This window comes from Pteropus alecto, unplaced genomic scaffold, assembly GCF_000325575.1.
Source record: "Pteropus alecto unplaced genomic scaffold, ASM32557v1 scaffold53, whole genome shotgun sequence".
NCBI lineage: Eukaryota > Metazoa > Chordata > Mammalia > Chiroptera > Pteropodidae > Pteropus > Pteropus alecto.
Window position 1 is genome coordinate 4,139,966 of NW_006434366.1, and position 15,245 is coordinate 4,155,210.

At 52.7% G+C, this 15,245-nt stretch overlaps 1 protein-coding gene across 1 annotated transcript in view; it reads right to left on the reverse strand.

Moving 5' to 3' along the window:
• CNTN4 (contactin 4) overlaps positions 1–15,245 on the reverse strand; it is a 250,257-nt gene that overhangs the window by 110,055 nt on the left and 124,957 nt on the right. The window contains exons 11-12 of the mRNA XM_006909198.1: positions 13,898–14,034; positions 11,422–11,551 (exon numbers count right to left, since the gene is read on the reverse strand). Of these exons, the coding sequence (XP_006909260.1) occupies positions 11,422–11,551; positions 13,898–14,034 (267 nt within the window). The remainder of the gene's footprint in view (positions 1–11,421; positions 11,552–13,897; positions 14,035–15,245) is intronic.

Below are 15,245 nucleotides of genomic sequence, written 5' to 3' on the forward strand. Positions count from 1 at the left end.
AGCACGCGCCTGTCTATGGGTAGGGAGACAAGGGTCGATTTCTTACAAGGACCCAGACCACAGGGTAATAATTAAAAAGCAAACACAACGAGCTGCAGCGGAAGCAAGTTAAATCTTTATTAAGTACTTTCACTGTGGAAGCACTTAAAGGAGATAAAGATGGGAGGGTTGCTTGTTAGCGGGCGATGCACACACGGGGCTGGTTTTACTTTGCGAAGGGGAAATTAAGCAAGCGAATCAGGAGGCAATGGGTGCCTCCTTCTGTGTACCTAGGATTCGTGAGGGCGTCGCTACATCGGGGTTATTCTGCGGGTGCCGTTAATAAGTACAGTGCAAGTATAGACGCTTGTGCTATTATGGGACCAATACATTCCTGGGATGATCTGCCAATCACATAATAAAAGTTACAGGGTTATAGAGAAGACGGGGTCAGGACAGACCTACTCAATATTTACGTAAAGAGAACGCTAACAAAAACGATCGTCCTGGAAAATCTGTGACCATGGTTAAAGAGGCAAGGGGAATTCCTGTTACATACCACAAAAATGCAGGGCGTGCGTGCGTGCGTGCGTGCGTGCGTGCGTGTGCACGCAGTGTTTGGAAGAAGGAAGAGTTGAGGTCGGTGACCTGTGGAGGACACACAAACGGCTCACAGACTGGGAGAAACACTGTGGGCAGGGCGCTGTTAAGAGTTCACGGCCAAACGGACCCGAGGGGAAGATGGTGGCCGGTGGGGACCGTGGCCGGTGTGTTTCGGCCTTGCTGGCCGTGTTGGTGAGTTAGGGGGCCCCGTGACTGCTGGCTGCAGCTGGAAGCACATGACCAACGCCGGCACCCATGTTATGCTGCCGTTGTTCCCCGAGGTACCGACCCGTCTCTGCTAACTCGCAAGGTGGAAAGTTTCCTGTGACAAAACAGACTCGTTCTCATTTTAGGTAAAAGCCTGAATTGACACATTAATGTAAAAAAAAAAAAAATCAACTCTAGAAGTTTTTTTTAAAAGGATTTTTGTGTGTGTGAAATAGAGTTACAAATCTTTATCATATAAAACTCCTTTCTTAAAACTATCTCTCTCCACACACATATATTTTCTTCACTTCAGGCCGACATTTTTCTCATCTGCTCAGGAAGGATTCTGCACTTGCATCTGAAATGAGTTTACATAAATCAAACTGCAGAACACAAGGATATATTTGTCGAAAACCACATATTGCTTTTATGGGATTTGAAATAGCGTCGGGTCAGCCACACAGAAGGCGGAAAACACACGTCCCCATTTCCAAAGCATTCTCCTGTAGCATTTACGTGCACATTATCTTTTGCGCATTCTAGAGATGAGACTGGCTTTGAATACCTTTCACTAATAAAGATGGAATTACACATTCAAATCTTTTCCCTGTTTATTTAATTTGCTTAATAACTTGGTGTTATCTTACCCTGCGAACCGACCAGTTGCCACCCAACGCTGCAGTGTCTTCGAAGGCAAAATGGTCAGAATTCCACCGGGTTTTGAACGCGCGGCCCATTAGTGGCTTTCTTCACATTCTGCCACTTTGTGACCATCTGCCGCACCTGAAATGCCCTTAATCTTATGGGATGACGCTTCTCCCTGCCTGGACCCCACGATGATTCTGTTTCCCAAACACCGGCCCCGGAGCAGCTTGTGGGAAACGTGGAAGGAGGCTTGTGAATGTGACATTCACAGCGAGTTCTGGGGGAGGTCCCCAGCAGGGCACCATTAGAACCCAACCTTTGCTGGCACTTAAAAAGTTAGCACACACCAAAGGTGAAACTCGACAAAATTCCTAATAGTTCAGAAAAGATAGGCCGGTTGTTGAACTACCTGCTGGAGTCTGCGAGCAGCTCGGACACAGGGCACCTCGTCTGCTCACCCTGATGCACTTGGAGGTGGCGTTTCTTATGTGAACGACTAGGGGGGCGCTGCGCCCCCAGTGTTGGAATGAGTCGCACCATAGGACCTTTCCCACGTGGGAAAGGCTACTTGGGAGTGTTGATCAGTGACCTTTAATACATCGATTTTACGCTGTCGGTGACGTGCTCCTGGCTGAGAGAAGCCCTCTCTGCAATTCTCACCTGTTGGTTTGCACTTAATGACATGACTCTTGGTCACGCGTCAAGAGTATTTTAAGTGGCTGACAGAATCCCTGACGGCCAAAGTTTTGTGCCTTAGTATCGTTTCTCAAGAGACAGTACGGATGGTGACTTCCTCCCTGCATCCGCAGTGGCAGTCCCATCTGGGAAGTTTTACGCTATTATTTAAGAGGAAAGCATAGTTAAGCATATCGGGTCCATTGGTTAGTCTAAAGAAACATCACCGGGAACATTGCCAGTTGTTGGAGACTATTAAGGCTGGCTGTTTTAGAAATTCAGAATTTCCTGTTATGTTAACCTTTATCTATGATCTTTACCTGGTACCTCCTAGTTCCCTAAACATACACCTAGGAGGATGCATTCATTCAGATACTTCCGCCACCGAGGAGGTGACGCTTGTATCAGATTTTAAAACCCCGAGCTTCTGCTGGCTCTCTGGGGAGACCACTGGAAGTCTGGGTACAGCGGACATTTTCTTTCTAGGTCCAATGTCAAATTCGAAATTAGCCCCCTCTGATCGGGGGCGACATTCACACGGAGACGCTGAGCAAAACTGCAAACCCCGCCTGTCTTGGCCTCTCACTGAACGGCCCTGTTCCCGCAGCTCCCGTCCCGTCGGGAAGTTATAAGGAAACAGAAGCCATAGTATCTACAGCCGCAGGGTGGTTCTGAACGTGACGTAATACGGGGACTGGACGTGAAGTCCTCAGCCCAGTACTGGCCCAGAGTACGTGCTTCAGACCCGATGCTCCCGTCTGCGATTTCTACTACCGTCGCCCCCACCGCCGCCATCACGAGGGGACTTTATCCTGCAAAACTCCTCGGCGCCCAAAAGTACATCTTTGCGTGAAAAAAATGAAACAAAACCCTCTTTATTTTTAAATAATTACAGATCCACAGCCAGCTGCAGAGACAACGCAGAGAGGCCCAGTGCCTCCTTCGCGCAGCTGCTCCCAAAGGTCGCGTCCTGTGCGAGCAGAGCGCCACCTCGAAACACGGACCGCAGGTCGCTGCCTCGGGCGCGCACAGCTCTCGCTGCTCCATCGCAGACGGACACCTGCCTCGGATGAAATCGAGACGCTGGGCCCTTCCACCGAGACCAGGTGACCCTCGTGGCCACTTCGTCTCTGGGGCCGCCCAGCCTGTCTCCCCCCGTACAGTGCAGCCCTTGGAGAACGTGCCGTATGCGGAGGACACAGTACGGGACCAGCCGGAGGTTTGCTTTTTCTTTTTTTTCACTCAGCATAATATTCTGGTGCAGTGATGCTCCGCCCCTCCTTCCTGCCGGAGCTAGTATCTCGCCCATCCCGGTCCAGACGAGACATTCGTCCTGAATGTCGCTGCTCGGGCACGGCGGCCACTGACAAACGCCTGAGCCCTGGGACCATCTCAAGATCTCGCGCACCATCTCTGCCGACGCGCGTGGTCACACGTCACCCTTTTGCTTTTCATAAAAGGGTTGAAAAGCCAAAAATTAATTGTGTAGACACGGCTGAAAACTTTTCCGCCTCTTCCAGGAAAACCGTTTTAAAGTCATTTCGGGACATCGTTTCTTACGCGACAATTAGCGTGTTGATGAAAATCATTTTTATGTAATGCGTTAGGTGGGGCTTGAGCTGCTGACCCCCTGCTCATCCCCTTGGGCTACCCTATCGATACACAGAAAATGAGGCTACGCATTTGAAAACACCTGTAAGCACAGTGACCTTATGTCATTCCAAAATGGTGATATCCCGTTATATTTGGTACACCGTCCTAAACACTCACGGAAGTTAGTGTCCTTCGTCAGATGGGCAGGGGGTGGCATTGCGATGCCAGGTTTCATGGGGTCACTTTGTCAGGAGAGAGAGTCACTTGTGGAGGGAACAGGAGCCTCAGGCTGTAGCAGAGAGAATCCTGGAGTTCTCTCTGCCGGCGGTGAGGACGTGGGGCCCTCGTTTTTAGCCACTACTCGTTCATCAGTCTCTAGAAGGTGTAAACTACGGTCTGGGTCTGTGTAGCCCCTGGAGCTAGCGCAGTGCTCTGCATGCAGGAGATGTTTAATTGATATTTGTGAGTTCATGTAGGTGGTGGGAGAGGACTCGGGAATTCAAGGCAGCAAAGTCCCCTCCCACAATGCTTTGCCTGCGCAGCACACCCCCTTTCTCCCGCCGAGTGGGCGCGTACAAGGCTTCTTGAACTTCCCCGTCTGAGTACCCCGTCCTCTCTGGAGGAGGACTTCAGTCTAACGAGACAGAATTACCCAAGGGACGCAATCTGGGCTGTTTACACTGAAGCCGCTTGGCTGGTGGGACTGTACATGTTTAACAACTAACGAAACCCCAAACAACTTGGTTTTTAGAGCTTATCAACTTCTGTGGTGTAAATGCTCCCCCATCGCAGCCCATTTCAAGCTACCAACCAGAAGTCACTGAATGCCGTTTACTTATCCTCAACCGCCGTGTTAGGGTGCACAGACCGGGCTTCTGCCAGGATGCGCTGGCTCCAGCCCTGCCTGCGCCCACCCTCCAAACACATGCTTAGCAGAAGGGAGCAGGACCCGAAGGCCCCCAGATCCATGCCCGTCTCTGAGGCCATACGAGCTTCTCCTCCCTCCTCCCCAGGTGCCCCCAGCCAAACAACCCCACGCCAAGGAAAAGGGAGCTTCGACTCCCTTCCGACTCCTTTGCTCGGTTCATCATCTTCACAGGATCTGCTCCCCGAGGCTTTGTGACCCAGGCACCAGGCGGCTGGAGGGCTTCGGTTACGCCCTGCTCTGGACGCACGGTCTGGAGAGAAACACCGCAGCGTGGGTGAACAATGCGCATGCGGCCCAGCGGTGACATCCGCTTGCCACCGTCCCTCACAAGGCACGCAGCGAAGCCGTCCGACGTGCAAAGAGAACACACAGGTCGCCCCTTTGCTCATTTCAACCACATTCCCCAGGCTTCATTGAAAGCAACCTGCTCTGCATTAAGTACACACGACGTCATCAGGAGCCTAGAAGAGCCGCTGTCTGTGCCCAGTTGGGGCGTCGGTGGGGGAGATTAAGCTGGGATGCTGCCGCTGCAAATGCTCTGCTTCCGGTGGGAACGGGCTCCGTGACTGACACAGGCTACGTCAATACCAGTTCAACGACGAGACACAGGCAGAGCGGGGGCCGGGCGCTCAAACCCACAGACCCCTCCCCCAAACCCCTACTCGACTTCACAGCTTAGAAAACGGCTCCACTGTGACAACGTGAGCTTGGGGAGCGAGAGGACCCGCAAAGAAGATCCTAGATCCGCGGCACCCAAACCTAACTGCTCATACGCCTCAGCTGGAGGAGCCTGTTAACTGTATCCGCTTCTCAGCTCTACCCGCCCCGAGAGGGACCTGCGAATCTGCAGCTGATGACTTTCGCCACGGAAAGTGTGATTGGCACAGCTGGAGCGCTGGTGATCACCTGGGACCTTGCCCGACCCTCAGAATTTCTGGCTCCACCCCAAACCTGGAGTCAGAATCTGAGTTTGAAGAGATCTCCAAGTAAACTGCACAAGCCTTAGTTAGAGCTGGAAACTGACGCTAACTCTTGAATGCAGATGCTAAAGCGCCTTCGGCTATAAAAATGAGTCAAATGAGTCGACTTGTCGCCACAACGTAGTGAAAGGGGAAAACCGGTTACTTCGTTTCATATATTTATTCACTAATTGAGAGACTGGCGAGGATGCTGGTAAAAGATACAAAGTAATAATACATTTTTCTTAGGCTGAAACCAGCGCAGGGAGGGGAGGAAACAGTCTTACTAGACTCAGTGCAACGATGAGCCACGAACTTTTGGAAGTCAAAGCGGACAGGTCTGCACGGTGGGCAGAGGGACGGAGAGGAGCACATTTCTTACTGGCTGATAAAAGAAAAACACATAATTTTGCTAGAAGACAGAATTTCCTCCCGGCCCCGCCTTTAAAGGAGGGTGCAGTGGAAACGCCCTCGGGTGCAGGACGGGCTTCGGCATGCATCATGCTTTCTAGCCCTGCCGCGGGAGGCGCAGAGACTTCGGCTCTAAGGCCGCATGTGGCATTGACGCTCGGGGCCGCCTTCTTGAGCTCCATGTTAAACTCTAACTCACTGCGGGGCTTGCTCTGGGGGGACACTGATGTAAGGAGCTGTCATTATGTTTATCCCTAAGATTTCGACATCTCCCCCCCACCCCGTTGGCTTGATGCCCAGAGCCCTGCCAAGCCACACCTCAGCCCAGAACTCACATGGTGGCCTATGAAGCCCCCCTGGGCGCCTGGTCCTGCTCACCATCTCGCTGGGGCGGGTCCTTCGGCCAGGGCCGCGGTCCCTGAGCCTGGCACGCCTCCTCTGATCCCGATCCGAAGCCTAACTGTGGGCAGGCTGTACTCAACTAAGACAAAGGCCAAGCCCCGCGCAGCCTCGACTTCCTGTTTCAGGACAGGTTCTCGCAGGGTGGTCTTGGAGCAGGGGCCCTTTCCGAACACTGTCCGTCACTGGCCCAGAGTGCCCCGGCCGGAACCGTGGGGGCGGGGCTCCCGACCTGTGCTCGGCCAGGCTGGAGGAGCGACTCCTTGGGGACACTTGAGGGCCTTCCGACCTGACCAATTGATCGGAGTGGTAGTTCCCAGCCTGTGCTGTTCTCGTCGGTGGGGTCACACCTGGGCGGCTGTGAAGACGGATGCTGGTGTCCGGGGCCCAGAGACCGGAGCAGCCGGTAGGGAGAAGGGTGTGGCACTGGCGTCCTGCAAGGCGCCCATGTGATTATAATCAGCGGCAAAATTCAAGAACCGGAGAAACGTGTGTGTGTGTGCGCGTGTGTGTGACTGTGTGTCTTTGTGTGCGTGTGTGTTTTGTGGCTGCTACATGATGCGTTTCCGGTATGAATACCAGCTACCGGCAGCAGGAAACTCTGACGGGCTACGAGGAGCTTTCCCATGGATCTCTTTTAGTTTTGAGGGGGAGGGGAGCAGGCGAGCCCTCAATCTACTGGTGACTGAAGGCCTGCGACTCGGCTGAAGACACCCAGCTCGAGTCTGAGATCTAGGCACAGAGTCCCCGCTCACGGCGACTTAAGTAACGCTCCTGCCTAGACGATGGCATTTGTGAGAAAGACCTTTGTCCCCTCGCTGGCTGCTGATCATGCTCAGCACATCCGATGATGTCGTAATCTGGCCCAACGAGGCGGCTGAGAAATGACAGATGAGCATCCCTGTGAAATAACTGTAGCCCTGAGTTGTTCCAACTCACGAGCCAACCATCTGGATAAATGCCAAACTAACCAGATAATCGCCCAAACCTGCACCTCACTTTGATTGGCCCTTAATGGTAGTTGAGTGTCCTGCCAGGGTCAGATGTCCTCCACCCCACGGTCCCTATGACACGGAGCCACTGAACAGAAATCTCAGGGCAAAGCTACTCTGTTCCACTACGTGGTCCTGGCAAAGTCAGGCCACACTCCAAAGACCCCGGGGAAGACGCCCCCTGCTCTTGGAGACAGTTCGTCACATTTCAAAATCAGGTGCTCTTTGAGGACCCAGGTCAGCTGGACGAAGTCACCAAGTATCTTGGTCTGGCACAGTTACTCGTCCCCTGTGGGGAAGGTGGGGGGTGGGGACCTCCCCGGACTCTTTGTCCTGGCCTCGGCTGCCGTGAGTGCTGGACGCTCACCCCCTCTGGCTGGCCCCTTCTCTGGGGGAATTGATTAGGAGGTTGTGCTGCATTTCCCCACCCCCACCCCCACCCCATAGTGACATTGCTACTCTCTCCTCACCGGCAGACAATATGAGATTAAAAAAAAAAAAAGCCAGCGTCAGGTGGGGATAACTGCAAGCTGCTCCAGGTGTCCCCACAGGACGAGCTGCAGCTGGGCTTCACCTGAGCTGAGCCCTTACTCAGCTACCTGCTCCCCACACACACCTTCTCCCTCTCACAGGCTTTCCTGGAGGACGGTCCCGCACTGACTCACAGGTGCCTGCGTCCCTGTCTCTGCTTTTGGGAACTTAGCTCTTCTCTCCCTACCCTGTGGTGACACATCACATAAGCATCACAGAAAATCTCAAGCCTGGCGACTCCATCAGCAGCCCCTCCGCCCCCACCCTGGCGAAGCCAATACGATCATCTAAGTGGACTCAAGCATTAAACGTGAACAGAAACAGTGCATTCGGAAAGTTATTTTCTTAACCAATGAAATACCTAACTTCTAATTAAGTTTTTATAGAAGGTTCGCGTTTCCTCACGATTCTAAGCCCCTCTTCACTCCAGTTCCAGTATCCCTTCGTGAGAGGGAGAGCGAATGCCCCAGGAGTGCGCCACCCAGGAGAACCCCACCCACGACCCGCGGAAGGACACGAGAAAAGGCCTGGGGACAGCTGCCTTGAGGAACACTAAGCCGTGAACGGCGACGGGTTCAGTCACTAATGGGGACGCCCCTACCCGATGTGCCCAGAACCAGGCTGACGCTAAGCTAGCAGTCTCTCTGTGGCCCCCTCCATCCGGCGAGTAAATCACCCAGCTAAATTATTTAGCAGTTTCGATCCGTCGAATATAGATTATGTTACATGCACGTTAAATTCCAGACAGGACACACAAGGACGAGGCCAAGGGAGAAGTCCACCACATCTGCTCCCGACCATCTGCCAGTCACGCCTTCGGGGCTGTCGCCCTTCACGAGAGGGACTTCCTCTCTAGCACTAGCGGGTCCTGGTAGCTGATCGATAGCTCGACCCAGCCCTTTTTTTTTCTTCCTTATACTGAAGTATCTTGTTTCTTTGTTGACATCGACTTCACCAGGATCCTAATACAGGTAACGTCAAATCGGTTACTTGATACAAAGGAGTCAAGGCTGTTCTGTAAGAAACACAGTGGCTCGTGGACTACGACCTTATTATAGCTCACCCAAGGGAACGATGCAAATGTACGTGCATTTTTAAACAGTCAGGCGTATTCTTATTATGGGCTCCAGAGAGCCACTCATTCAACACTTACCTGCCCTTCTGTTCACTCGGAGGGTGTTAATGTGATTTTGGGGGGAAGGGAGATGGTATATTACAGAGGGAACATCTAAGCTTGTTAGTCGAGATTCTCTAAAATTAGTCCTTAATTAAACTTTCATTTTCTTCTTTCGACTGTGTGCTTGGCCCATACGCTTTATGTATCTGCATCAATTTTTTTTGAAGAATAATTCAGGATTCTCTATGTGCAACAAACTATCCAGACGTTTCACAACTTTGAGCCGCTGTTCAGGCCGCTGCGCTCTGATCTGGAATATTCCCCGCATTCTTTTCTCTCTGTCCAAATATAAACGGCTGTCCAAGGCCCAGCTGGCCGGCCCAGGCCGCTGGCCAACCTCCGGCCCCTGGACTCCTGGAAGCCTGGCTATTGTTAGCGGTTTGGCCTGTGTCTCTTCCTGATGCGCCTCACTGTGCTCACATTCAACTCGGCTGAGACCAGGTGGTTTGATAACGTCTCAGGTTTGATAACATCGCCACTGCTCTCCCGTGCTGACCCTGGCGACTGAGGAACTCGGATCAAATTTCATTCGGAATTAGTTCCAACTGCAGATGATCTGAAATGACCCTCTGAGTATCAAAGCTGAAGTAGTGATCCCCAACTCACCAGCCTTGAACCCCGGGCGGGGGGAAGGGGAAGTATCTGGGGAAGGCTGTGCAGAGTCGTTTTAACCTGTTCCATCTCATCTGTCCGTTAGAGTAGACACATCGACTAGATACTGTTCTAACGCATAGATTTCATATACACTGTTACTTCTAGCTGTGGTCGGCGCTCTACAGAAAAATCATTCAATAGCCTTTCTCACTTCAGGTTCTACTTTCGGGGCTGTAATTATCCTGGATCTATACCCCATGATTTTATCCCATGATTTGTGGTTGCTCCTTACAATCAAATTGTAACAAAGGGACCTAAAAAAATCTTTTAAAATTATAATGGAGTCCCCAGACTTGTAAATTGGCAAGCGCTCACCCAGATGGTTTTAGAACCCCGTGATTCATTCATTAGGCCCCTCAGCCTCAGTTTTAAGTGTTCTGCTAACTAGCTGGCATAATGTTTAAAAGAGAACATGCTTCTTTCCGCAGAAAATCCTACACGATCGGCCACGGTGAACTGCGGGCCGGGAGTCAGTTCCCACTACCAACAATCCGATCCGGCCTGGGCAGGATGGAGCACCGGCCTCATCCTGGAGGAAGTTGAAATGATTGTTCCAACAACTGTCAGGGGGAGGAGGTGTGTACGTTTAGGCTTCCTAAAAGCTCACGCTTACAGTCGGCCGCACCAAGCCGAACATGCCAGAAGCACAGAATGTCCCTAGGCCTCTTGCGGGAAGGCTGAGGTCCCGTGAACCCTCACAGAGCTTGTCTTTAATGGATGCTGATCCAGGCGAACGAGCTCGGTGAGAGAAACTGTCACGGGAGCTTTCCCTTCCTTGTTTTCCCTTCCTTGTGCTCGGGGTGGAAGGACATTCTATTTGGAGCACCTGTCTATACACGTAAGATCTACGTGCCAGGCACAGAAAGCCTCCGCAGAAGAAACAGGCAGGATTTGTGGAATCGGCTCCCCCTAAGAACTACTGCTCAGATACTTCACATCACTTCTGAAGTCAGAGTCAAGGTTCCTCTATGGGACACGTGCAAGTTGGCGGCCGGGATGTTTGTGTCGTTCTTAATGCCCGCAGGTTTGTCAATCCACTTAACCTATACTTTCGATGATGTATTTACTTAATTCGATAATTCATTTTTTTAAGTCTCTCGACTCCTCGATCACCAAACACACCCATTCATTCCTAATTCGGTCAATGTTTACCGAGTGCATCCTATGTTGTATTAATCCTGAAGTGCCCACTGGTGGCTCACATCCAACGTGGTCCTGGACGCCGCAGGCTCTTAAGGCCATGGGGAGGAAAGGACGGGGAAGTCGCACACATGAGGAAAAGGCAGTGGTGGTGTCTGTCATGAGCAGGGTGAAGAGGCAGTGTGACAACCTGCATAGGGGGGAGCTGGCCTAGGCGCCGGCCAGAGGCCGTCAGAGGCAAGGACGAGGGGCAGGTGGAGCACCGCAGGCAGCAGGGCACAGCACGTGGGAGGGGCCTGTGGTGGAGTGGGAGCCGGCGGGTTTGCAGACAGAGGTCAGCCCAGCCGGGGGCGAGGGGGAGGCTCGCCATCCGTAGAACGCGGTACGTGTGTCTCCAGCAATCTGTCTGGCCTAAAGACCCCTTTCTCCTGTCTCCTGCATCGGGCGTTTACGCTGGGCCAAGCCCGTGTTAGTTTACCGACTTAAAGAGTGTCTACTGGCTGACGTATCTCTTTCCAGCATACTCACCGATAACGCTGAGCTCGGCGCTGGAGAAGATGACGCCGTGTCTGTTCTCGGCCACGCACTGGTACATGCCCGCATCCGCGAGGCCCACCACGGTTATGTTCAGCGTCCCCTGCTCGATCTGAATTCTGTCCTGTGAAACAAGAGAGAAACACAGAACGGTGACCTCCTGCGACCGAGACCTTCGGGCAGTTTTGCTGCGTGTTTTATCAGAGGGGTTTAATGGGAAGAAAATAGCCATCAGAGAAGCAATTTTCATAACACAATCTATTTATCTGTCAGCTACTTTTGTGGCAGGTCAGATGCTACACGGAATAACCCGTACATCAACTGGAAAATGGAATCTAAATTGTAGGACCGACTCCCTTGAGTTCTCATTGATTTAGTAGTGAAAGCATTCAGATTAATATGCTCTCTAAATAGATGAACTTAAAATTTTAAATGCTTTTCTACTCTAAGGCTTTCTGCTGCCCGGGGGCGGGGGCGGGGGATGGGGAAGTGAGGGGGTGGGAAATACAACCTGCACACTCACCCACTGCATGCACACCCGCTGCACGCACACCCACTGCACACTCACCCACTGCACACTCACCCACGGCACGCACACCCACTGCACACATACCTGCTGCACTCACCCTCTGACGCACACCTGCTGCACACTCACCCACTGCATGCACTTACCCATTGCACACACACCTGCTGCATGCACTCACCCATTGCACACACACCTGCTGCCTGCTCACCCACTGCATGCACACTTACCCACTGCACACACACCTGCTGCGTGCACACTCACCCATTGCACACACACCTGCTGCATGCACACTCACCCACTGCATGCATACCCGCTGCACGCTCACCCCGCTGCATGCTCACCTGCTGCACACAGACCTGCTGCACACTCACCCGCTGCACACACACCTGCTGCACACACACCTCTGCTCAGAGCCTGATTTTGGAAAACCCAAAGACAGCAATTCTTGAAATATTTTCAAAGAGCCTTTATGCTTTTCACGCCCCCTCTGCCTCCCTAGCACGTCCTCCCCGTGGCTGTCCCGGAATCATGTTCCTGCAAGCCTGGCGGCTCCGCGGGCTGCGGACGTTCAGTGTCTGGGTTCCGGCTCCCCTAGTCACAAACGACGAGATCCGAGGCAAACTGCTCAGTCAGGACCATTTTATGCACCAGTCAGGTTCCTTGTTTATAACACGGGCAGAACAGCAGCATTTACTCACAAGGTCCCTTGTGACAGTCCCACGAGACGACGCGTTTGGAGGGCGGGATGGGTCAGCATTTCTTAAAATCGTTTACGAACACCTTCCAAAGTCTTTGTGACTATTATTATAACTCATCCCATCTCCTCACAAAATGCGGCCTCAGTAGAATTTTTATTTCACGGTTATGTGTTTCTAAGATTTCCATTTGGTCCTTTAAAAGCTCTGTCTGCTTATCGTTTCAAAGTATCTTGTTTATTTTTACGGACATGGCTCCTTTATCTCTCTGAGCATGGCAAATAGACTTATCCCTATTTCTTTGTCAGACCGTTCTATAGGTGGTTATCGCTCTGGAAAATAAATTTTGCATACGGCTCGGAGTGCTGGTTTGCAGGCTTCCTGAGAAAAGGAGTCACTTTTGCTTGTTCGACTTTTCCCCTGGTTAGCGGTTCTGCGGCTACTTCGCCTCGTTCCCTGGGCCACTGGCTTCTCTAGGGTCCCGGCAGCTCTGGCGGCTCCTGTCCCAGGGCAGATGGGGGACAGGCCCTGGGCTTTCTGACTCTCTTGCAGCAGAGTCCTACATGGCCAGGCAGCAGTACGGCGGCTTCTATCATTGGGTGGCAATAGGTGTGGGGGGGCCTCCAACCAGAGCCTTACCTCCAAAAGCACTGCGCCCTGTCTCTGGAGAGGACGTGTCCCCTGTGAGCTCCTGGTCACCACTGCCTGCTCCCAGGCCCTCGGGCTGGTGCCCCCAGCCCCCGTCACCTCTCTTTGCTTTTGTTCTATTTCTGTTGCATCGGAGATGCCGACCCCGTGTTTGGATGTGTCGTTCTCGCACGTTTGAGGCAGAGCGGGGGTCTGGATGGTGAACGAGCTGCACCCTGTCGGCCAGAAGTCTCTGCGACAGGACTGGCCACGCCACAGTGCGAGGCGAGTGTGGGTGCCCGGGGGGTTAGCTCGCTGGCTCGCTGGAGTCTACAGCACACGCAAATCTGCGCTGAGCACAGGCACACCTTCCAGACCTGCGTAAGTGCCCGGCTGCAAAGCCAGAGGTACTGACCTGTGAGGACAAAGCCCAGCAGAGAGGCTGAGGCACCGGATCCGCGTGCAGGTGGCCACCTGAGCTCACCTGTGCTTCTTCCGGTACTAATGGCTTTCGGTTGCATATTATTTTGGAAACAGCTCATTGTTTTCCTGTTTCCGTAGCAACGAGGCCACATTAGACGTGAGAGTCAACATGCAGCGCACTCACCATCAGTTTGCTCACCTGAGTGGACAGCGGCTCCCCATTTCTCAGCCACCTGTACGTGGGTCGGGGTCTTCCGCTGGCTTTACATTCCCAAAAGACGTTGTCTTCGATGGCCACGTGGATGTCATTTATCTTTTGAATCCAGTTGGGTTGAGCTACAGCAGTTCAGAAAGCAAAGAGGTACATTCAGTGCACGTTCGATCTATTTTTATCGGATGCAATCAAGGGACAGAAGTAGGCTCATCATAAAACTGCCCTTTCAGACGCTCGCCGACGACGAGGCTGGGGAGACGTCCTCGGAGTGCTTTCGGAAGACACCCCGCCCCGTCCGACTCCGAACGCCGTTTGGGCAGCCCGGGGGGCTGGTCTTTACGCGGGGAGAGCAGAACTGCCGTCAGCCGCATGGCGAAATTAACTGCCCGCTCCCCCGAGTATCTGTTCTTCCTTTTTCCCTCTTTGTAACAGAAATATCCCACTCTGCTCTGCCAGTTTGAGCTGGACTTACGCTTTCCTAGCGATACGTCCCCCAGATTCCTTTGCAGCTAGGGGTAATGACGTTCACGCCAACAGCACATGCGTGAGTGCTGAGCGTGACGCCCAGATTATTTACTTAAAGATATTTGCACTGGACTCTCGTCGTCCCTTCCCGCCAATGGGAAAAACGTAATGACTGGAACAACCTTGGGCTCCGAGAGGGACACGACAGAGGGTGGAAAGGCTGACCAGCCAGTCTTGGACCTTGAGTGACCTCATAGAGCAAAGCAGCCCGAGTCCCCTGCCGATTTTCGGAGTGATATGTGAGAGAGAAGTAAGCCTCCTGTTTAAGCCTCTGCATTTTGGGGTCTACGTGTCACAGCAGCTTAGCTTGTCCCTAACTAGTACGCTTCACTCCCACACGTTACACGAATAATTTTCGAGACTCCTTTCTCCTTCAAGACTATCACCATGGTTTAACGTTGTCTTATTTCCTGGCGGCAGAGCGTTGTCCACAAGAGCATGGCCCTGGAATCCCCAATGGCTGAGCCAGTCCTGATTTTTACCAAAACCTTCTTCGGACCTCGGGTCCTGCCACAGGTAACGTAGGAAGTCACCCGACACGTCACCCGCACCGCCCACGCCCTATACCACGCCCGCAACCCAAACCATGCCACGCTTCTCAGGCATCAGGAGAAGTCACGGTTCTTTCCTTGTCTGCAATGAGCTAAAGATAGCGTGAATTCCACGATCTATAAACAAGTCTCGATAAATACGCCTTTCGCCCGAAGCATAACTCACGCCATCGTTAATTCTAACGGCAAGTGCATCGAGGTGGGGGCCGTCCAGCCCAGAGTTCACGCGGAGCAGACCTTGGCCTCTCACTCAGGAA